A 25456-nucleotide genomic window follows, 5' to 3' on the forward strand; every position below is an offset into this window, starting at 1 on the left:
CACTTTTCAAATTAACAAATTGTATCAATAAAAAAAAATAAAAAAGTCATAAAATATGCATGGGTTGAGGGCATGCAATTATATTACACTAAGGTCCCATATGTCTTCATGAGGGGAAAAATTCAACAAGTTCTCGTTAAAACCAATTGATTGATAGTTTATACATGGACCAAAGGCTATAGATGAAGAAATAACTAAATTAAGGATAAAATCATGGCCCAACAAATTAATCAAATGGACCCTAATAACCTAATTTATTTATAACCTAATGTTTTTATATTGCTAATCTACATATATACTTTAGGTTTTTAATGAGAACAAGAAACAAAACAGTCTACTTTACTCTTGCATTTAAGATTGTGATTAATGATTTATTGACATTGCATGTGCTTACCTGTCAAATTGATAGTGAGAAGTGAGAATAATTATAGCCATAATGAGAGACTGCTTTGGCTGACCCCATTTTCCTATATTATAAAGGATTTAAACCTATGGTTATATGAAGGCTATTACGGAGTACATAAGTTTTTTTAATTAGGTTGGATTTGACATTATTAACTAGCTTAATTCATGATTAGCAATAATTATTGTTATCGTTGCAATCAATCATAGACTTATTTAACATTAATTAAGAATTTAGGATACATATGTAGACTAGATAACATATGTGTTGCAATCATTCATGATCGAGTAATCTCTTCCAACTAATTATATATAAGGTCTTTCCATAACATAAAGGTATATGTGCATGATTTTTTTTTTTTTTGGAGGGGAAGGTATATGTGTATGTGATAATATATAATAATATAAATATACATTTATGTAGTTTGTGTACAAAGTATATGATAATATAAAAATACATATATGTGGTTTGTAATATTTTTGGTGTATACTTTTAAAACTTGTAGGCCTCTCATATCCACATAGAAAAGATTGGAAGATATAGATTAAGAATGTAAATTATATGGAGTATATAGGATGGTGAAGTATTTAGAATAAACTACTAGCGGGGCGTTTGGATTGTGGGAATGGGAGTTTGGGGATTAAAAGGTGGGAATGAGATTGAGAATTAATTGATGGGAATATATGAAAATATGCAAATACTTTGTTTGGATGGTGGGTGGGAATATATAGGGAATAAATAACAATTTTACCAAAATACCCTTACTAAGATTATTATTTTATTCTTTTCATTAATGGCAAAAACGTCATTTTCCCCCTATTCCCATTCCCATCCATTTATTACCTACCCTCCCTAGGTAATAAAATGGTGGGAATTCACCCCTAGATAATCCCATCCCAAACCCTTTTTTATTCTCATTCCCACCAAACAATCTCAATTGAGATTAAAATTCCCAATCCCACCCTCAATTCCCACTTGCCAAACACCCCCTAGGAGATATAAGGATACTGGATACATGTGTCTACTTTAACTATGCAATATACACGATTTTATTTTTTTTAAAAAAAGATAGATATATCCAGCAATAAATAAGACAAAATGAGCAAGTGATGAAAGTCATGTATGAACATGTCACACATCATCTCAACCGCACATACATCTTGAATGTACATAAGAAGTTTTGGGTTGCAACTTTTACGTTTGCACAAATTTCAAAAATAAAAAATCCTTAGTTTTTAATTAGATACATCACTTTGTATACCTCAACATTATTATTTACAAAGTAGTAGTAATCATTACTAAAGTAGCATATATATGGTACACAAAAAGTGAGACAGAGGATTTTTAATCTTTAATGACAATTATTTCAAATATCACTATATCTTACGTCTTCTTTCTTCATATATATGCTTATTCATCTTTCTCTTCCTTATTTTTCACTGAAAAAATTCTCTGTATTGTTCCAATTTTATCAGAAGCCCTTGGAAAAGTTATTGATTTGTACTATTGTACTAAACATTATTTCTACTTTAAGGAGATAACTCATGACGCCTATTAGGTCATCATTAACCGGCTTACAACTCAGAAGAATGTTCCATACAAAGATTATCCAACTTCCTCCACAATAACCCGAAACTATATTCAGTATCAACCATATTAGCCTTGATTATTATATGTTCACTCACAAATATCCTCTTCCTTTCAGAACCCCTTTTGTAATGAATTCAATTGGCTTCAATCAAAATCAATCAAAATTAGGTTATGCATGCATATTGTATGCCATACTGCCATGGTAGAAAAACAAGATTGAGAAACTTAAGCTTTAGTCAAATTCCGTTAAAGTTAGGTTTTGCATGTAAACTTTGTGTGCAATGTTGATTAAATCATCAATTCATCATACTCAATTTGTGATGTGCCCTGGCTTAGAGGCTTTGAAGTGGTCCAAAAATTGGATTTATAGTAACGTTTTTTTCTGTTAAGATTTAGTTGGTTAAGATACACTCGTCCATTTCAAATAAGCAATAGCCGTCAATGCAATGAGAACCAGAGTTTTCGCTCCCTCGTAGCAACAGAAAGAAGCCAGAGCCGTCAATGCAATGAGAACCAGAATTTTCGCCCCCTCGTAGCAACAGCAGCCAAGGAAATGAGATAGATGATGGGAAGTGGGTCACTTTTCAAATATATGATCTGCAATATAAAAAATGTTTATAGATTGCAACAAAGAAAAATACAATAATGACAAATTCTTATTAAGCAAATACGTAGTATATAAAATTTATATCCCCTTGTGTACTTCAGCAGTATAGTGTCTTGTTACAATTACTAATGAATGGCCGAAGTATATGTAAGTAAGCTCAAAACATATATCGAGGAATAAACCAATAAGAAATACTCGTAGCCTATAGATCTTTTCTTGTCTATGGGCTAATCAACTAAAACCTAAGTGGTAATACATTCAAAACTAAAATAGAGGGGAAAAAATGGTAAACCAAAAAACTTAACCAAAAAGGCCGATAACAGGATACAATAAAATAATTTTAAGTTAATTCTACAGGATGTAACTGGACTGATGGCTAAGAATTGGCCTCCAATTCTGGGCGGATTAAACATTTAGGAGCGCATAGAACAGGACCTTTGTGTTTTGACTGGCTTATTCTTCATCCCTGGAGTTTCGACTTGAGAGCCAAAGCTTCTTTTGAACAATAAATACAACTTCATCTCCATCCTGATCTGAATCTGAACTTGCATCGCTTGTTGCAACTGCCTCCCAATGCAAAGCTGACATGTATTTCTTTACATAGTCCACTACGGACTGTTTGTCTCGGAAAATAATAAAACCAGTAGGCCTGAGAATTCGATCCATCTCAAGTAGAAGATCCTCAGGGCTACAGCTTTTCCTCTCTATGTCAGAGATGATGTTCCAGGCATGGAGTAGATCATAAGTCCTAGGATATGTTGAGAAGGCCTCACACCTAACATTAAGGCAAAGAAAAATAAGTGACCACTCCTCCACAAGCTAGCTCTTTATACAAATAAAAAAAATCGAAAGTTAGAGCAATGAAAAATTTAATTTAGAGGTTGTGCACTAGTGCCTATGGTTACATAACCTCTCAAGGAGCAATAAATGGTCAAATTGGTCAGAAGAGGAGCAAGGTAAAATGGTCAGAGGAGACAGGTAAAGTCTTAGCAAAGTCCAAGAATACAGGACACCTAGAGGTCAAACAGCAGAAGCAAATTCCGAATTCATTTCAAGCAATCTAGTGCAACAGAGATAACATATGGGTATGTTTACCACATCTCTCTCCCCAACAACCTAGCAGTATTCGACAAAAATAACCTCTGGAAGACTGGAACTCGAGACCACAAAAGCATTCTTTGTCACCTGAGTTCAGATAATTAAAATACTACAAGTACTGTATTGCAATGCAGTAAGTGGTCTAATTCCAGCTTACTATCTGATTTGCTGGTTTCTATAAGATCATATAATCAGCTCATATCAGCAGAGTTATAAGATAAAAGCTAGGCCAATAATAACAAATTAGCAAGCTTGCTTACCAGTTGTGAGCCGCCCCAATAAGACCACGATCATATACAACCTTAAGAGTGTTTGGTCCATCTTCTGGAACAACATTCATTACCCAGACATCCTTATCCTTCAAAGCAGCAGCAAATGATCCTAAATGTGCCTTCATATCCATCACATTCCTTATAGTATCAGACTGGATCTTGGGACTTAAAAGGTTCCAGTAATTCTCAACTCTACGACCCCACATATCCTGTATCAGAAAAGAAACATCCCATTGATGAACACTTGTTATTTAATCTGTTCCAATTACTATCTTTGACTCTTGAGTCAAAATTATAATGCATGGCGAGACAAGTTTGTTTAACATACCGTATCTTTTTCAAACATGTCATTTGAATAGCCAAAATCTGCAAGCCGAGGAGGAGGAGAAGTCAATCTAGCAGGCCAGGGCGCCAATTCACCTCCACCAGCCTTGTGATCATCTACAAAAGATCAATAGAAAACCTCAACTTAGTAAAGCAGCAAAAGCAAATTCAGAAAATTATTTCACATAAAAGACCCCAGGACAATATAATTAGATCCCCATTGAAACAGAAAAACAGATATCCAATATAATAATCCAAAAGTTAGAGGGGAATGAACCAATCCAGCTCAAGCAACTTCTAGCAGATAAGAGGTTTCAAAAAAGTCAATACACCAACCGTAGTAAGGAATGATAGTTATGCAGCATTCAGGTCTTCTTCTTTCTTTAATGTTTCAGCATTCTTATAGAAATGTGTGAGGCAGTAAAAATTAACAGGGGTCAAGACGAAAGTAGGAGAAAGCAATTGAAGAAATTACTGCACAAAATTATGCTGCCTATTGCTTTGTCTTTTCTTGTTCCTTCTAGAGTCTGAAAGATGTCATGAAAATTGAAAAGATTGCTACACTCAAAAATTTAGTGAGCAATTAGTTTGGCTATTTGAAATACAGAGTGGCTGCACCCCGGACCCACCACAGAGTGCTTAAGATAAAATGAAGAAACACTTTGCAGTGGCTTTGAGCCTTTGACATCCCAAGCTAAGGGCAATTACAATCAAGGAATTCAAAAGGGTATTATAAGACAGAGGAAAAAAAAGAACACAACTTGACTGAACAAATGACCAACGAGACACTAATGGGGTAGACAAAGCTACGGAGAGACGCAATTTTCAGGAGTGGAGAAGAACTGAAGAAATAAAAATAATTCATTTTCATTCGTCACTTCACCATAAATAAAAGACAACATAAGGATATCTTATGAGCTTTAATATTTTGCAAGTAGTATATCCTAACAAACAAGGGGGTATACGATCACTATCGATGAGAAATAGTATTTTGGAGAATAAAATTCACTTGCGAGATAAAGGAAGGAAAATTATTGAAGTGACAAAGAAATCTTCCACAAGGTAGCTTCAGAAGAAAAAAAATGCATCACTAGAAAGACCGCAAGCACGTACATTCACTACTCAAAGGTCAAGGACTCAAGGTATGAAAGATGAGAAAGAGAGATACTTACGATCAGAGTATGGTGTAATACATGCTTCCATATTCACACCCAAAACAGCATCTGGGTCAGCATCTGATCGGCAAAGGGGAGGTTGAGTACCAGCGCGCCTCTGCAAGTAGCAGTCATTGTTCAGAGGCTTGACCCAAATGACAGTTTGGTTTTTCTTTGCAGCTATTTTCCAACACATCCGCTTCACAAGAGCACTCATCTCTCTCCATATCCTAAGATCCTCCTCGTCCTGAGCATATGCTTCAGGAGAAGAGTAGGCAAAATAGCCTCCTGGTCTCAGCACCCTATCTAATTCAAGAAGAAGTATACCGTCCCTTTGAAGCCAATCAATTCTACATCGAGAGCAGTGAGCAAGTTCAAATGACCTGCTAGGATATGGTAATCTCTTTGTGCCTAAAACACCAAGATAAGCAGGAATTCCTCTCTCTAAGGCAAACTGGATTTGGTTCTGGTGAACATCATTTGGTGCCAAGGACATAGTAATGACATCAGATGAGAGAAGATAACCTCCAAAACTTGCAACACCACACCCCACATCAAGGACAGTCCTCAGCCTGCCTTCATCGTTAATGACATTGTTTGAAAAGTTGAGCATCTGCCAATACAGAACACATTTACATTTAAAGCTCAGAAATTCAATTATGTCATTCAGTAAACACGGTAGGCCTATTTTAGATGTATGAACACAGGTATTAAAACCGATATTCTAATTCAATCATGAAGTTAACAGATAAGGTGAACTTAGCTGTTGTCAAAACCATGGCTAAAATATTATAATTCAACGATGCATTAAGCAGCATTCTCCATACATAAAATTGAACAAAGTCACAAACCTTCGTCTACCATAGGCCTTACAGAGCTATAGAAGAATATGAAAGACTACATATACATTCACAAACAGTAACCAAGACAGATTATGCTTCAATATTATAATAAACTTAAGGACACCCTTAACTCCAGATATAATGCACAAGACCAAAGAAAAAAAAAAAAAAGATATGCTATTCACAAATGAAGGGCTTACATTTGCCATTGCAGCAATATACTTGCCAGCACCATAATGAAAGTGAGTACCTCCACCAGGAAATACAATTTTTTCACCTTTCACAACCATCCAGTTTTGATCAGACTTCTCATGAGCAAGGTGAGTGTGAGGTATATTAGCTTTCCACACTTCATCTCTACTTTTAGGCCACTTGATTGGGACCTACATGGTTAGAGTAGCTACATAAATAAAGTTTCCAGAAAAAGCTACAAATATACTATCTCAAAATAAAGATAAAAGCGCAATCCTCACTTTGTATCCATGAGGTGGAGGAATCAAACAATTGTAGCGCCTTTCTGGAGGAGGGCAATGCCTTTCATAATGTTCCATCAAAGACAAGTCCAACTTCAATCTCAATTGGTATATCAGATGTCTGTCCAGACATGGAATCAATTCCGAATGCCGATCGTCACAGACCTTAAGGATTAGAAGCAAACAAAGTTAAGTAGTGTACAAACTCTAGAGGAGTTCTTTATCAACCGGTGTTACTCAGACTTGACCACAGTGGACATCATATATACACATCTAATTTTATGAAAACATTGCCCTTTAAAGAATCCAAAGGTTAAGTGTTTAACATTCTATGCAGAGTGAGGGTATCTAGCAAAGGGAACTGGAGTGAAATGAAGAGTCCGAGAATAGCTTTAGCATTTAATTATGTAAACTATCTTTTAGATATTGACAGTGCATGATAGGGGTAAAGACAAACTTACAGGGAAGCTTTTAACCATGATACCATCATCTGCATCGTCCAGGGAAAACTTGGAGGAGACATCATCTGCATCTTCATCTCCACCCCAACCCAATTTTCTCAAAGATTTGCTTCCATACTCTAAAGCTGTTGCACCACTACTTTCTGAGCCAAAAATAGATCCCTGATATACATACAGAAAACAAAGGACAACAGCTGCCCCCACTAAAGCAGTGACCAAACGCTTCTTCTTTTGTACTTCATCAGATCTCCCTCTCATCTTACCACCAAGAATTTTTCAGGTAAGATTATTCCACTTTAAATGTTTTCAGAAATCAAACGATCATGACCGAATCCTCTATCTTATTTCCCCTGTATGCAAAACACAAGCATGATCAGCCTTCATGTATACAGGAAAAGTAGAAGAGCAGAAACAAGTTAAGGTATGTGTTAGGACTCAGGCAACAAAATTTATTAGCAAATGTGACATGAGAGACTGAAGATTTCTGTGGCATTATTCTCATCATCTAAAAATGTCCTTGCAGCAACTATAGCTTCTCTGCCAATTTAGAGTATGAATCTAATATTTCTAGGGGTTAACGTGATTGATTAGCGGTACAGATGAAGTTTCTCTACTGTTTTGCAGTCAGTTTACCTTCCTCACTCCATACACAAAAAATCACTTAAGTAATAAATTCTAATCCGACAATGCAACATACTCCAATAACAACACTCACAAAGTAACACTTCCAATACATCATTTACACAACACCGACATACTTCCTAACACACTTGAGGTAATTAACAGATACGAATCGCTTGATCCCGCACAGACTCAAAAAGTACAAAACTACAAATCATCCCTAACTAAACAAATTGGCTACAAAGATGAGCTGCATCAGGCCACCATAGCCACATCATTAGGATCTTTCACAAGCTGAAATCTTACATCGTTTGTTCGTAAATCTCAGCTAATAATACCAAAAACAAGTATAATTAAGCTCTCCTACTGACTAAATTTGAGAGTTAAATCCAGGTGTGGGCCTAGCTAACATATCTATATTTCACATGATCCCACAAAAAGATAAAAAACACCCAAGATACCAAAATCAAGAATACCATCACTATTCACAGAAAGAGCATGACTTTCCATATATAGTAACCTTCCCTATTGACAGAATCTCACAAACCTTAGCATTGTTATGCATTTCCTCACAATTATTTCACCTCAAAATCGAATAAATAACATTAAAATAACACAATATTATAAACATTTATACTACGCAGCAATTATCATGAGATCTAATCAATCAATAACAACATCTCAATATCAATTAATTAATTAATTAATTAATCACATAAATTAATCAATCAACCTCGTAATTCCAGATCTAGCAGGAATAAACAACACTTTCAAATCAAACCGACATTCAAAATCGTAAAACCGGCAATAAATCAATCAAAATCAGATCTTACAATCTTCAGCAATGACAAACAAAATCAATCGTAAAGCAACGAAATTAAAGAGAAATGAATTACCGGTAGATCTGGAATTGATAAAAAGGTGAAAATCAATCGAAGAATGGAGATTGGAGGATGAAAAATTGGGGATTAGAACCCTAGATTTGATTGAAGAAATAGGCAAACAAAAAAAAAAGATGAGAGAGAAAGAAGAAGGAAATGTGTATGGAAGTGTGTGTGACAGAGAGTGTAAGAGTGAGAGAATAAGGATCTAAAAATGGAAATTTTAATATTTATTTTAATTTGAATTTATTATTATTTAATTTAATTAATAACTGAAAAGTATGGAATTTAGATCTCAATTCAGATAGGGGAGTGTTAACCGGATATTACGTCATGGTCGTTAAATAATTATATAAATTAATTTAATTATTTAATAAATTAATTAAACAATTATTAAAATTTAAATAAATTATTTTGTTCATTTATTATTACACATGTCAAAGGGTATCAATCGTATCATATTTCTGACTTGTTGTTTACTTAGTGTCAAACTGTCAACCATTTAATTGTTGCATTTCAAGTGGTTGAATAACTACAAATTTTTGAATTTGAGATTGTTGTATAAAATGTTACTCGTAAGTGATATTTTGATGGTACTTTATATTTAGGGGTATTTGCCTGCTCGGATAGCTTATGTGTGAGTTGAAACTAGTTGTCCTAACGTACAAATTCATACTCCGTAAATAAAATTGCATAAATGTGTTATGTGTGTCGACTAGAGTTACAAACTTTTTACAGTGTTTACTTGAAGTAATTTAAGTTTTTAACCCATATTTATATCTAAGAAAAAATGTTTCGGATAATTTTGTGATTACTTGTTGAAATCGACTCACGGAAGATTATTAAACTATGGAAACGGAGTGTAAAAAAAAAGTTTGCCGACGCGGGGCCATGACAAGTTGTCAAAATCGAAAGGGCAAGTGGGGCGACACTCTAGTGAGTTAACACTTAACAGTACTCTTTTAGGGATATCACCGTTATTTATTAATATCACCATTTTTTAATTTTTGGCGGTATATAATGCAATATTTAATGTCAGATTTAAGTAGCCAAATTCCGGTGATTTCCCACTTTAAATAATTATATTCGTGATTAAAAATTAGAATATAGTACGAAGAGTATAAATTTGGGTATAGATCCATTTTTAATAACGCCTCATGGTCGAATTTCCTTGGTTAATACGAATATATTGTACTACTTCATTCAAAAAACACTTGTTGCTTTTTTCTACTCTTCCTTTTTTGATGTTGACATTTAATACCGACACTTTTTTTCATTTTTTACTATAACCGACAATTTTTTTTGGAGGTGATGCTTTATTATTTTTTAGAATTAAAATATGTCCAATTGTATATTCTCTACAAAATACCCATTAACAAAAAAAAAAAAAAAAAGTAAGGCTATGTTCTTTTGAGCTATTATATTCTGTCTTGTTGTGTTGAAATATGCTCTATTTTGCAGTGCGTGGAAGCTTTGCTCTGTTTATAAACTCAAAAGAACTGTATATTTTGTTATATTCGTTTCAATTGATTACAGTAGTTGGATGAGACCTCTTGCCCTTCCTCCTCATTTCAAAATGTACTCATAACCATTAAAGAAAGTATTTTCTCAATACTTGTTTAAGAATCATAACCTCACTAGGTCATTAAGGAAGAATATAAAATTATATATGATATCATTTAAAACTTTTAGATATCAAACATCAATTTATCATCTTGGTAGTGTTGATCCTTTAACAATATATCAGAATCATTGTGAAAAAAACTATCAAATTTGAATTTTAGCTTAACATTGTGGTTGAATTTTGGTTCCATAGCTATATAATAGCTTTTGTTCCTTCTGTTTTCATATGAAACAGAACAAAAATACTACTCCTCACCTTGGGGGTGTTAAGGCTCTCGTTAGTTCCCCTATGTACCGTCCATTATTGTTCAATCCGAAAACCTCAATTCTACCTTTTAACAACCAAATCTTCATTATCGCCTACCAAACATACAATACCTTTTTTTTTTTTAATTTAATTTTTTAAACGTTTGATCACAACTTTTTATATCCCGTGTATTAACATAGGTACATTATACACAAACTCGAGTTACATTTATAAGCATGCTGAAGCTCGAACACACGAAAATATCGAAACAATTATGATAACGGCCCAAAATAACGACACTTAAGTGCAGATGTGCATATACAATGTGTCAGATAAGAATATAAGATCAAAGCATTTTGTTGGGCCAAACCACGCCATAATGACCCAGGTGACCCAATATTTAGAATATGAAACTAGACACGATGTTAATCGAGAAGACAACACATAACTTGTTGAAGTGCCTTACAGATTGGAGGAATAAGTGAATAACAGCCTAATTGGAAATATTGGGCTCATTGGAAAAGTTGGTTATTCTTCGTTTATGTTCTACTTGCAACACTTCTTCTATCAGATTTACGATTGTCAATGTATTACTTCCTCTGTTTTCTTTTACTTGCAACACTTCCCTAAAAAGGAAATGTCACAATACTTGCAACACACTATAAAAGGAAAGTTACTTTAGGGAAAAAGTATACTATATCCTTTATTTAAAGCACATGGTCCACTAAATTACACTCCTAACAACCACTCATTCTATTTTAAAGTTTATTATATCATGTAAACCCCACCTTTCTTAATTACCGCGCTAAAGGGTGTGTTGCATCTAAAAGGAAACGGAGGAAGTATGTCATTTACATCTTTACATTTCGATATATAAAATATACGAATTTCTTATAATATAAAAGTATAAAGTGAGGATGAATGTGGCAATATCTCACAGGATTATATATTTTTTTTCTCCATTGTCACATCGGCATAGTATTTTTGCCTTAAATGGTATGCTAACATATCTTATACTATGTAATGCTTGTAAACAATGCTATTTTTCTAAAATTTGCCAAAAATCAATTCAGTTAAGCTCATATTTTCCCCCTCTCTCATAAAATACTCATTTCAGCTTAGTTCAGTTCAGCGTAGCTCAATAAATGTGAACATGCCCTAAATTAAACTAATTGGAACTTAACTGAACTGAAATGAATTGTTTATGAGAGAAGGAAATTAGGAACTGAATTGGACTGAACTAATTGGAGCTGAACTGAACTACACTCAACTGAAATCAAGTTGAAGAGAACATGCTTTAAAAGAGTATTAATCTCATATGACTATATTTTTATTTAGCTGTAAATCATCAAAATGAATCAAATATTGTAAAAGTCAAACTGTACGGAATAAAAAGGGATGAAGTATACAAAATCATAAAGGTAACCAAATGATGGCCTAATTCATTGATTAAATAAGCATAATCAATAAAGATCTTTATAATTAGTGCAAATTAGATATTGAGTGTGACAAACATTGATTAAGACTATACAAAATCATGAGGTCTAAACACCACACACACTTTCAACTTCACAAGAGTCTCAACTTTGAAGTGACATAGATATATTGACAGTGATGCCACGTGGCAATTGTAGAATATTAGTAAGAAAGATTAGAAAATTGGTAAGACAAAATGTGGGCCCAAAGACTAAGGCTAAGAGGAGCCCACTGGGCCGACATTAAGGACAAAGGACCACGTGAGTGAGTGGGCCCAACTAAGCCCTTTATGTCAAATCAGAATCCAATGGTAGAATTGTTTTTGAGGAAAATCTCGTACCCTTATATGCTTTATAGCCGAGAAACTTCAAGGGTAAAATGGTAAACTCACAATAAATTGTTTAATTTTAATTGGGAATGATTATAAATAATATTCTTAATCATCTGTACAAGTAAAAGGTTTCTGAAAATGACGACTCCTTTAGTTCACTTCAAGTTCATTGAGATGACCTTTGAGACTGTTCTCTGAAATTTTGCATGTTTTATTATTTTTATTTTATTTTTATAAGATGAAAAGGGTCCAACTCCTAATTATACGAGTACTTTGTACAAGTAAGAGGTAAACCAATAAATACGGAGTAAAAATACAAGTATATACTTCGTATTTAAGAAAATACAAGTACAAGTTTATCACCTTGAATTTATATTGTACTAAACTACTAATATATTAAAAAGCGTTTTTAAGAACGTTTATGTGCTACGTAAATCACTTCTTACACCACATCATATATTCAAATCCTCATTATACCACATCACAAAGTTCAAACACTTAACTTCTTAGAAGAAAGAATATTATTTTACCATTTAGACTAATTGTCATTTATATTCTAATCTTGAACATAAATCAATACTACGCTACAAAAGTATTGAAGACACATACTATTAAAAACTAGGAGTTATACAACTACAAAAATAGTAACTTGGGATAACGCAGGGGCTGCCCACTAGTTTATTCATCAAATACTCCGTAAATGACAAATCTGTAAATGAATCATCAATTTTTATTAACTATGAGCCCAAAGTTGTTGATATAATTAGAAAAATGTCGTGCCGACGACTAAACACACTTATTGATTGATTTAAAATTTTGTTACTTAGCTTGATAAACGAATTTTGTATAAATTACTGGAAATAGTTTCCTATATTATACTCCGTACTAATTAGTAATTATCAAAGTAATTATGTAACGAAAGATATTGATGTTCAAATTATGTACTCAATCCATAATAATTAAAAATAATGAAAAAAAAAACCAAATAGAATATCAATCTACGAGAACTACGTAATATTGATAGTTGCAAAATAATGAGCAGTAGAGACACAGTAGACACGAACATAATAAAATTATCTTTTTGGTGAGTTTGTATGAGTTATTAGCAGTAGAATTATGATAGCTACTGTACGTTAATTGTGAATAAGAGAACCTGTGATGTTCCATGCATGATGACTTGTAGCATAAGTTCAACTACCACCTAAATTATTCTTTGTCAATATATTTCCCTTGTTTTCTACAGTATATGGTTTTATGCCATTAATTTGTTTGCCCTTTGAAGTTCATATAATCGCAACATATTGCTATATACTCCGGTCCGTTATATTTACGACATGCCATTACTTTTTTTTTTTTTTTTTTCACCCGGTTTACTCTTTGGGCTAATTCGGATTTGGGGATCACTTCTGAATGGTTAGGTTTCATTTCGTTCGAGAAATATTGCATTATATTTATGACATGCCGTTGTTCAAACCAAGATATATATAATTAAATTAGAATGTCACTAATGATGAATGTACTTCCCTGTATGTATCTCGACAATACAATTTCCGCAGCTGTTGTTAAATTAAATGCAATTAAAATTATACCCTATTAAATAGTCTAGATTTGAATATAATGGTTACATTGATCAAAAGGGAAATTTATAAACATCTTTCACTTTAATTAGTTGAGATTTAAACATGTAACATACTTCGTACTATATTATATAAATGGCGTATTCATGGTGTACAAAAGACGCCATCAGTCTTAACCATTATGTCAAGATCTCATTAAGAGTTAAAGGTAAATGAGTCTCTATTAGTTCTTCCGTTGGCATCATTAATTGTGTGTAGTGAACTATATCAAGAAGAGCAATAGACTAGCTCAAAACAAATTAAAGGATAAGCTAGTTTTAATCTTAATTTACTAAGAAAAAGAGTTTATAAGACCTATGATCTTTGCGTGTTGAAATAACTTATTGTCAACATGTAAGTTGTTCTATATTAGAGAATAAGAGATATTAATCATCTTACAAGTTCGAGGACCAATGGTCATTTTCATTTTAAGTTAAGGTCTGTAGCTCATCACTTTTTTTTTTTGAAACCGTTGCTAGTCACTTTTCATTAATCATTAAATTATCTATTTTAGGGTTATCAAAATTGAGCATGTGAGCACTTAATAATTAAAATCATACCTGTCGGAGAGCACTTAATTAGTTAATTACATACCAATACTAATCTCTAAATTATCTATTAATCCATATATATACCCATTGCAGAGCACTTGGCCTACCCTAGCTAGGGTTTATAATAACTTAATTACATGTGACCAGTTAAAAAAAAATGCATTATACATCCATTATTAAAGGGATGGAGATCGCCGTATTGAGGCTTCTCAAGCCTACAAATTTTATGATCCTTGTTAATAGGTAAGTGGAGATCAAAATAAAGGAACAACTTTCTTTTAGTGTGAAATTGGTTCAAATTTATGTATTGTTTGTACATATAAATTTCATATTTTCTGCTTTTTTTTTTTTTTTTTTTTTTTTTTTTTTTTGATGTTCAATGCTTTACTTCTTTGCCTTGTCACAAAGTCAATTTTTCTTGAAATTTTTAGCAAAAGGTAATACAAGAAAAAAAAAAAAATTCATATTAGTGTCCGAGATTTCTTTGATCAAAGATTTGAATGGTGATCGATAAATAGTTTAGCTATTATCAAAATCGATCCCTTCGGTTACTAAAATTTAGCTCATCATGAAAAAACAAACCTTTCTTATATCAGAGATAAGTAAATCATCAATAGTGATCGAGATTCAATTTAAGGCCTTCAATAGTTCCTTTTTTTTTGGGTTAATTACTTAATTTTCAATGGTGAGACCCCTTGTCTCATCAAAAGGTAAGTTGTCACTTATTATATATATGTACATTATCCGGCTAGTTAGCTTAACATTTCTTCATAGAAATTTCCATTTTTCTAGGATGCAATGCAAGTCGCACAACTATTGAAAAAAAAAATGCTCTCATTTAGCTACAATCCTTAGAGATGCACTTATTAACGTATTGTAAAAAATTTATGATCGACATCATACAAAACTAACCACAAAGTCGACATTTTGACAAAATCCTATTGGAAGCTTATAGAATTGATGGTCGAACCTAGACCATGGGTACCAAACGGGAGGTCCAATTAGGGTGGTGATGTATGCATATTATTGTATGATGCACAAACTTAGATTGGTGGTACGTAAGTGGTAACTTGTTCGAATTCATGCGTCATTTATGCATGCTAATTTGCTAACTACTAGTCTACTACTTTTGTTTCAAAACTTTGGAATCTTACACCAATGCACATATATAAAAACAATTCATATATGATAAAAATCTCCTCATTTGAAAGTACGTGACAAAATTTGATATTTATATATACCTAATTAAGTAATCATAAAAAATAAAAATTATATTAGGTAAACATGCTAGCCCAAAAACATGAGCTAAGGACAAAATTGTGAACCAAGATATGAAAAGTAATTAATACAATTATTTAACCTACTTATCTGCTGGCCCTCCATTCAATCATCAAACATATAGACACATAATTATTCATCTATATAAACGAACCTATATATATAAATAATATAATTATATATAATCTACAACATTAATATTATAATTTATTAGGGCATATAGATCTTAGGCTTGGCATCTTGCAAAAAGAGTACGTATTTCAACTTTCAGCCATAAATATTGTTTTAATTAAGATATAATATATGACCATCAACGTAACATTCTAGAAATAGGCAATAAGACTAAACCAAACAGTTGCCAAAAAAGGAAAAGAAATTTAGCAACAAAATCTGATATGGTTGACGAAAGCTAACGTATATTTATGTGAGGTGGCTTAAAAATATGGAAGTCTAGTCATCAAATTAGAAGATGTTTCCAACAATAACTCAACCAAACAACAAAACGAAGCATCACTTTTTATGTCCAAAATATTTTGTCTGCCAATCTAATTTGCTATATAGAGTAATGTCAATTTTTATGCTTCAAATTAACTACTAGTAATAAGGGAGCTAGGTTCATGCACACATTGACATACATAATGTATGATGTTAATTTCAAATCAAAACTCAAGTATGTAGTCCACTTGAACTTGTTACATGGCTTCCTATATTATGGGGTCTAGGTAATGAAATTTCAACTATATATTATATATTTTCGCCTGGATACAATGTTCGTTGTTGGTTTTATTCTCGTATCTTAAACAACCCTGCATCCATTTTCAACTATAATTGTATCGTGGTGTCATCATAGAAGTTTCAACCGAACTATAAGCATCATCTCTAGCAACAACTATACATTTCGATCTCTTAAGAATTACTCCCCTTTTTTTTTTTAAATAAAAGATATAAAGACTCCAAAACTTCCTTAAGAAATGAATGTCTAGTATGCCTATAGAATGCATCTCCTTGAAACAGAACCTGATTGATTATTATTATCACCTAAATGAGCACGATTAAATACTAATGAAGTAGATCTAAATTACTAAACAAGCACAAGAAATTTGAAAAAGAATGATTTGATTTGAAAGGGTTTAAGGGTTGTTGCCTGCCTGTTGGAGTGGCTTGCAGCAATAAACAAAGGATCTTTTGCAATTCACTCTAAGCAAAGAAGTACAGACATACTTGACATAAGATCACTACGTATAATCTTCCGGCTCACTTAACAACAATAAATCTATTTAACTCTTAATTACCTTGCCTATAATTGTAATCATCAATATTCAAGTAATGAAAAGCTTAGCTTAGCCCCCTTCTTCCATTTTCCAATTTCCATTTGATGAACTTCCCTTGTCATTGTTTATAAACAAGAAAAAAGCACTTGATTAGGCGATTTAAAGCTAAGAACTTGAATTGTACATGATCAAAGACTTTATAATCCTTATTAAGGATTGTTATTGACACCATAATTGAAGGACAATAATAATTTTAGCTAAACAGTATCGATATATGTCATACATTGATATGTTCATATCCAAGTGTTAAGACTTAAATTGTCTAATTGATATATTGTCAAGTGTTTAAAAGAAGTGTCCAAGTAACTAAGGAAAGAAGTAAAAAAAGAGTCCGAGTAACAAAGGAAGACACTACCAAAAATAGAAAAATTCGAGTTGATCAACAAATTCTTAATATCTACTAATTCTCTAATTAAACAAAACAATGCAAATATATACTTTGTCAATCAAAATATTTCATATCTTCATCTATTCTTCATGAAAACATGATAGTAATGTATGAATTAATATGTATGACCTCTAAGGCGCTACTTCACATTCACTACCATCCTCCACTCAACGAACTTTTCTTAATTGCCTTTTATGATGACTATAATATAATATGAATTTGATGACTTATACTTGTGCATTACAATCAAAGGTATAAGACTATAGATCTTATTATTTCAACATGGTTACTATTAATTTAATTTTTAGCCAATAGTAAATTTAATAATGAATGGACGAAATTGTTCCCTTGGAATGGATATAATTAATACTTCGTAGTTCATTACATGTAACACTCAAAACGCGGTATAGTATAGTAACCTAGGATCCCCAATTCCTAGCTAAGAAACTAAACTACAAATTTAACAACCTTAATAGTTTCACATTTATCTTTAAGTAGAACAGTGCAAATGTGCAACTATACAACATTTTTTTTGCAATATGTTCTTAATTACTATTGCATGTCGAATTCCTAGTTATGTTTCATTTATTGGATACAATTAGACTGTACATATATAGTGAACAACACAATTGATCTGAATCCCCAAATTAGGCAAAATAAAAATAAAAATGTATAAGAAAATTTGTAGCATGCAACCAAAAATAAACAAAAACCAAAACCCTTTAAAACTTCCCTTAAATGCTCGACAAATCTGACAGAAAATCTTCACAAAAGTCTCTCTTCCATTTTCTCCCCCTTTTCCTAACACATAGTGTTTTGATTTGACTACCCAATTACCTTCTCCACCTCCATTTTTAAATTTATTTAATTAATACCCTTTTCTATGATCTCACTTACCACATCCATAAATTAAAATTGAATTTAAATCATTAAATAGTAAAAGATCATCATCATATTCATTCCAATTTAACTTCAAAATTTTATAAATTAAATGTTTTTTTTTTGACATGTCATCACATATTCTTGACATGAAGTATGTAGTAGAAGATACTAGGTATAGTACAATATAACAAGATCATATCATACTATATTAGTACTAAAAAGGTTCCATTTTCATTTATACCTAAATTTGTTGTAGTAGACTACTAGAGTAGTTCCATAGTTGGAATAATAATAATAATAATGACTACTAAGAGATTAATTAATTAACTAGGGGTCACATAATTTAATTTAGAATTGAACTTACCATGATACATGATGATAACTTATTTTTATGGGAAACTCCTTTCCCCAGCACCACCCCCATTTCCATGATGTGGATCCATGGTGAGTCCAGTCAATAACCCGATGCTGCTGCCGCCACTGGACTCACCATGGAGGTGGTGGTGCTGAAGAGGCGGCAGCAGCGGGGGCTGGGGCATTGGCCGGGAGGACGTGGTTGCAGTAGGTGGAGGCCGCTTGCGCTTCTTCTTCTCGTAGCTGATGCCCCTAGCCTTAGCCTGGGAGTCCCTGACCTCACGAAGGTAGAGCCTAACAGCTCGAGCCCCGAACGGGTTACTCTCAGGCGGGCCACCGTTCTCCTCATAGGCAGCCCTAAGACGGCCTATGAGAGCATCGAGGGACCCCCACGCTTGTCGGAGCGGGCAAGGGCATGGGGCAGGTGGATTAGGGTGTCCGAAAAACGGGCAGCCCGGATTATGAACCTTAGTCTTTCCAAATTGATCCAAGTACCTTAAAAACTCCAAAACGTGGGCCCCACTACAACGGGACAACGTTAACGGAGGACGGTGGTTTCTCAGGTACTGCCCGAAAGTGTTCCAATCTCTTCTCTTCTGATTCTCGTACCTACTTAGCTGCCCGTTGTTGTTGCTGTTGTTGGCTGTTGTCGTAGCCGAAGACGACGACGACGACGACGATGGTGGTGGGATGAGATCCATTGACTCTACTTATTTTTCCGATAATTGTAGTTATCAATTACTAACTGAAATAGTAGTAGTAGTTAAAGGTTTTTATTTGGAGGAGTTAAGGTTTCTTTTCTTTTCTTTTTGGTTTTATGATTTTGTGGTTGTTTGAACAACAAAACTAGATATAATAACACCTTTGTTGAAATTAAAGGAAGAAGGAATATGAATGATATGATGATGATTATGATGATTATGTCTTTCTTTTTTCTAGCTTTTTCAGGAATATTATGTAAATATATAACTACTTTTTGTAATAATTTAGTAAATAAATGGATACTAGTACTACTAAATAACTAGTAGTTTTTTTTTTTTTTTTGGGATTATATTGTGAAAAAAATAGGAAGAGGAAGAAGAAGATGAAATTTAGGGCAAAAAAAATGGAGAGAGAAAGTGTGGAAAAAAAATGAGGATTGGATGATTGGGATATGAAAATGGAGAAAAGCTGTATATAAATCTTTTTTATTTTTGATTATTTTATTTGATTTAATTTTTAAGAAAAAATTAAAAAAAAGTTGAGACATGATGAGTTCTTTTTGTTGATTGACGTTTCATATGATAAATTTACAAAAGTACCCCCAAATTGGAAAATTTATAATTCTATAATTTTGCAATTTTTGGGTTGAGTCATAGAGAGAACTGTAGCTTTTTGTTTACAGAGGTATAAAGGGTTGTAAATTTTTTTAGAGGCAAACCTTAAAAGCAGTACAAAGTACTGTGCTGTAGGTTCTAATGAAAACATAATCCTAGCAAATTATTATTATTATTATTATTATTATGACTTTACAAAATATTACTCACAATACTTATTATTTTTAAAGACGGCACACTTTAATTATCATGGAAAAAATTTATGAACTTTTTTTGCCAATTTATTATGCAATTATATAAATTTATATTCATTTTATCAAATTTGTTTTAATGCATTTTTTTTATAAACTTTTTTTATCTATTATGGAGTAATACAAAGCATAATTTTCTCTTTTGCTTAATTGACTCATTTACTATAGAATTTTGGTTTTAGACAAGTCTTTAAAATAAAACATGTATAAATAGTGTAATACAATATGCATAAGTTAGTAAAATGAGTTTGGATCTGTTCACATTTATTGAACTGAGCTAATTGGAGCTAAAATGAACTGAACTGATTGGAGCTAAACTGAACTGAACTGAATGAAGTTGAAATGAATATTTTATGAGAAGGAAATTAGGAGCTAAACTGAACTAAATGGAGCTGAACTGAACTGAAATTAAACTGAAATGAACATGCCCTTAGTTAATAACAAAAATTAAATAGTGTAAAAGTGGATCGAAGAATTTTAAATTCTAAATGATCACTGCTCCTTGCCCAAAATGACCTTAGTTTAATACTTGTGTTAGAGATATTGTATATTTCCACTTGTTTAAAATCACCCTTAAATCTAAAACAGACTAGTAGTGACTAGTAGAGTTCCAAAAGACCAAAACAGATGAATTTCATCATAAGACTTGCTTATGCCCGACTCAATTTGCTTGACCGTCATTAGCCCCTATTCACTCTCGTTTCAATTATTCTTGCCAATAGGCAAAAGTGTCCACTCTCTAGTCTTTAACTCGACGCTCACTTAGCTTGTTTTGGTACTTGCTCACAAAGTCACAACCATCCTTTGCATCCTCTCACTTGACTTGCACCTTGATGCTAAATAGACAAGAGCGTGTCACATGATCAACTGTTAAAATTTATGGACCATGACAATGATGCATTTGTTAAAAATACAAGTAAGTTCTCAGTCTTAAAGCGATCCTCTTTTTCCTTAATTATATGCACAAATAATTTAATTTGAAAAAATTCATGATTGAGAGCAATATAAAGTAGTTATTTTTCCCATTTCTTTCTTTTGAGATGATTATTATTATTTATTATTAATTTTTTATGGAGTAATTGGAGGGACAAAATTGTCAATTTGACCATGTTGTTGATAAGTGGTGTCTTAATTCATGTTAAGTGCCTTGTTTACTCTTCGTTGACACCCATCTTCTTTTGTAAAGCATCCCTCTATTACCGGATATTTTTAACACTCTTTTGGATTCTTTTTGTACCCTTTTCAGATTAACTTGTTAACATACATAAAATGTCTATTATTTCCTCAAAAAAATGTCCGATCGCTTCATCTCACGATATTATTCTTGATCCTATATATTGTGGTATTGTTTGGGGCCTATACAATGGGTCCTTGGTAATGTATGTGCAGGTTATGTCATTATTATTAATGTGAGTTGTGGTGCAAGTGTGAGTTGGGTCTTTGTGATGTAGTGTGTGAGTTGTAGGGTTTGTTTGTAATTTAATATACCTCCTTGTTGGTTCGATTATATGCGCTCCTTTAAGGGAAAAAATATACGCACGTACTGTTACTATATACTCACTCTGTTTCAGAATATATGATACAATCAACATTGCACACATGCTAATACATTAGTTTGACTTTATTTTTATATAATTAAATATATAAAAATGAAAATTATTTTATTATGAAACTTTATATTAATACCAACATATTTTATATGCATGTTTTTATTATATTAGTAAAAAAATTATGGTCAAAACTAATACATAAATAGTGAAAAAAGTCTAACGTCCCGAATATTCTAGGACGAAGGGAGTATTTAATATTAATGTATTCAATTACGTAATATAAAAACTTAGTAGTACAGTAATATTTTGAAATTATACATCGGGTGTATTTAACGAGAATTTACATGATTTCTTTTATTTGTTTAAGAAAAAGTAAACAAGAAATTAGGGTAGTCATCTCTCAAAACTATAATCAAAACATATAGGATGCTTATGTAAACCTCAATACATCATCATTCATCAATATCCTAACTGAAGTTCGAAGTCGTTGAAATAGTTCACATTGTAATATAAATACTAGTCGTACGGACCTACCATTTGAGATATATTTGGGGCTAAATTATTGGATATTTATGTTTGTAGTACTTAAATTTGGTTGTAGACATTAATTATTTACCACCGAGTATATTATCTTCCCGTGAATTAGAATTAGAATCCCAAAAATGTAGGTAGGTCCAATCAAATTGCTATATACACTACCTGTACAATTTACTTAATCAAGGCTCTTTAATCAACATCATCATCCCGACAGCCAAATCAAACAACTTGGAATAATATCAAACACCAAATTAAGCATGTTTAATACTCTACTATACTTACCACGTCAGTTAAACAAGCTAAGCCACTGTACCAACATACTTAGGGCTTGTTCTAATTGACTGAGCTGAACTGTACGAACTGATTGGAGCTGAACTGAACTAAAATGAAAATAATCTGAAGAGAACAGATCCGTACTCTATGTCATTTACTTCCTCCGTTTCAATTAAGATCGTTTCTAACATGTTACACTGCTTTTTTACTTGTAACCAAAAATAATAAAGGATGAGACCACGACTTTACCCTAACATGCAATATCTAGCCGGAGACAGTGGGAATACTCAAAATTTGTTACTCCACATCATATTCACAGAGTTTCAATCCCTCATATTACAATGTCACCAAAAAAAAAAAAAAAAAAAAAAAAGTCATTTTAAAAAGACGCTCCGTTGTAGATGTCATTTTAAGTTTGTCCCCGTTACTTGACTCAAGCTGTTTACAAATATATCCATAAATTGTAGGTATGTGAGACATTAAATTTTGGGTTGAGATATTTTTTAAACATATTTTGTACATATACAGTATTTTTATTTTTTTAGTCACGTGACACATCTAGTCAACATAAAATTTTTATTTTCATTTTTTTTTTGAAAGAAAATTTTGATATTTTTTAATAAAATAAATCAGATTGTAGCAATATATATATATATATATATATATATATATATATATATATATATATATATATATATATATTATAACCAAGTTATTACCAACTAACGGTATATAAATGTAATCTTTATATGAATAATAATTAAGAATCAATATACTACTATTAAGTAATCTTTCCATTATAAAAATCTTTGTTAATGTAGATAATGTCTGCCATAAGATAATAAAATATCGTAAAAAATGCAAGCTAAAACCTAGTTAGCTACTAGAAGTAGAATTAGCATCCAAACTTTAAGTAATAGTCCAAGAAAAGGTTAATAGAATATTTATGGTTGATTAAACTCCAATCCACCAATAATACACGCATCTTTCTTTTTCCACATCCTACTTTGTACGGAAACATTTGTGTGATTTACTCTGTGTTTTCTTTTCTTGGTTTGTATGTACGTACCTATATAAAACTGTGGACAAACCATGGAATGAAGTAGGTTGTTCATGAGTAAAACGAATCGCTACCGTCTATCCGTTAGAGTATATATCAATTAAAATTTATGCGTATACCTTTTAATTTGAGGTTCTCTTATCTGGTAAAGTGAATTCGATAAGAATGTTAAATAGTGAAATCATGTGTTGTTCGTGAAAGATTAAAAGTTGGCTGACCACTTAATTGTAAAGCATATAGTGTTACAAGTAATACTAGACAAAGAGTTGGAGGAAAAAATAATCATTAATGTACAAAACTATTAAACTAAACTTTTTTTTTTTTTTTTTTTTTGAAAGAAGACTAAATTGTTTTATTTTTAGAATTATTCAAGGAGGATTAGGGAAGTTTTGGGGATAAACGGAAAAACCTAATCCGTACAAAGTATAGAATGATGAACAAAAGTTGTTCGCCACTTGATCCATATGTGATATACTGATATGTCATTTCAGATTTTTCAATATAATACACCGACCCAAAAATCAGTCATGAACAATATAGTACAAAAAATTAATGTCTCTACTTAAGTAACTTTTGAATATAAATATTTTTCTATTTTTGTTTTTGATATATAATTTTACGTTAAAAAAATATCTACTTGGATGACATTGAGATTAACGCGCATTTTATTATTATGTCTATTATTGAAAACGAAAAGGACATAACGTACTATAATTTTTTTTTTATTCTCATCACTTCTTTAATCCAAATCAACATATATACTTTAATAATAAGCTTTTTCAATTTTTTTTTTTTTTGGTTCGGTGTTAGTTATCTAAAAAAGTTTTCTTAGAATAAGTGTACTTTAATTAAATCTCTAGGACTTTAACAAAACAAAAGTATTAGCATACTATCATATTTCTTGTAAATGTCTCATCAAATAGTATTATCGGTTTCACTTTAGCTTAACACCATTCAATTATGGAGTTAATATCGAACCCAAGCTTGTTAAATTAATTAATTGTTATTATTAGTTGGGAGGATCTATCAATAGTTGTCACCCTCTTTGAATAATAAAGAAATGAAAGTAAGACCAAAAATAGTTTTGGTACGTATGTACGGACACGTTTTAAGCGCATCTTTTGGTAGTGATTCTACTCAAATAAATTAATTACATTTTCCAACACAATAAAATTTGATAAATCAATTTTACAACTAACAACAAAGATTTTACACTGCAGTAACCGTACAAGAGATTCTTCATTCATCAGTTTCTGTTTAGTTTGGGAAGGAGCGATTAGCTGACTCCCACTAATTTAGGAAAGATCTACTCCCAAGTGCAATGAACCATTACCAAGTAGAACTATATTTAATTTGAGTCCCTCGAATTTTGTTGATCTATGTATGTTCTTTTGTATGTTCTTTTGAGCTGTTTTGCTGAAATATGCTCTTTTAGCTCAATTTGCTATGCGCTTATGCTCTATTTTATTGACACTAACCCTACTATGTTCTATTCTGCTGAAATCTACCTTGCTCTGCTCTGCTCTACTTGCATAGTAGTTCAAAAGAACAGGGCCTTACTCACTTTGCGCACCTTTGGGGTCACTCTATATTACTCGTATTGTAACATTTCCCCCCCCCCCCCCTATATAGAGTATGGAATGATGTTATGTTAGAGTCTCACATG

At 32.1% G+C, this 25456-nt stretch overlaps 2 protein-coding genes across 2 annotated transcripts; both read right to left on the reverse strand.

Moving 5' to 3' along the window:
• Nucleotides 1-2646: 2646 nt before the first annotated feature.
• LOC145606729 (putative methyltransferase PMT3) lies at nucleotides 2647-8914 on the reverse strand. The gene is made up of 8 exons (XM_081662554.1): nucleotides 8742-8914; nucleotides 7225-7574; nucleotides 6764-6928; nucleotides 6491-6673; nucleotides 5467-6061; nucleotides 4299-4411; nucleotides 3959-4179; nucleotides 2647-3375 (listed from the first exon to the last, which is right to left on the reverse strand). Exons 2-8 carry the CDS (start codon nucleotides 7480-7482, stop codon nucleotides 3054-3056), a joined length of 1857 nt encoding a protein of 618 aa, XP_081518680.1. The 5' UTR covers nucleotides 7483-7574; nucleotides 8742-8914; the 3' UTR covers nucleotides 2647-3053.
• A 9766-nt stretch (nucleotides 8915-18680) lies between these two features.
• Nucleotides 18681-19838, reverse strand: LOC145608603 (protein LIGHT-DEPENDENT SHORT HYPOCOTYLS 4-like). The gene has a single exon (XM_081664217.1). The coding sequence runs from the start codon at nucleotides 19502-19504 to the stop codon at nucleotides 18839-18841; it is 666 nt and encodes a 221-aa protein (XP_081520343.1). The 5' UTR covers nucleotides 19505-19838; the 3' UTR covers nucleotides 18681-18838.
• Nucleotides 19839-25456: the final 5618 nt, after the last annotated feature.

Source organism: Chenopodium album, chromosome 23 (genome assembly GCF_948465745.1).
Source record: "Chenopodium album chromosome 23, dcCheAlbu1.1, whole genome shotgun sequence".
Classification (NCBI taxonomy): domain Eukaryota; kingdom Viridiplantae; phylum Streptophyta; class Magnoliopsida; order Caryophyllales; family Amaranthaceae; genus Chenopodium; species Chenopodium album.

Coding starts and splice junctions, on each gene's coding strand:
- LOC145608603 (XM_081664217.1), bottom strand. CDS start 19,504: ATGGATCTCATCCCACCACCATCGTCGTCGTCGTCGTCGTCTTCGGCT.
- LOC145606729 (XM_081662554.1), bottom strand. CDS start 7,482: ATGAGAGGGAGATCTGATGAAGTACAAAAGAAGAAGCGTTTGGTCACT. Junction 6,062..6,490: donor ATATTGCTGCAATGGCAAAT/GTAAGCCCTTCA, acceptor CTGTATTGGCAG/ATGCTCAACTTTTCAAACAA. Junction 3,376..3,958: donor ATTGGGGCGGCTCACAACTG/GTAAGCAAGCTT, acceptor CCTTAATGTTAG/GTGTGAGGCCTTCTCAACAT.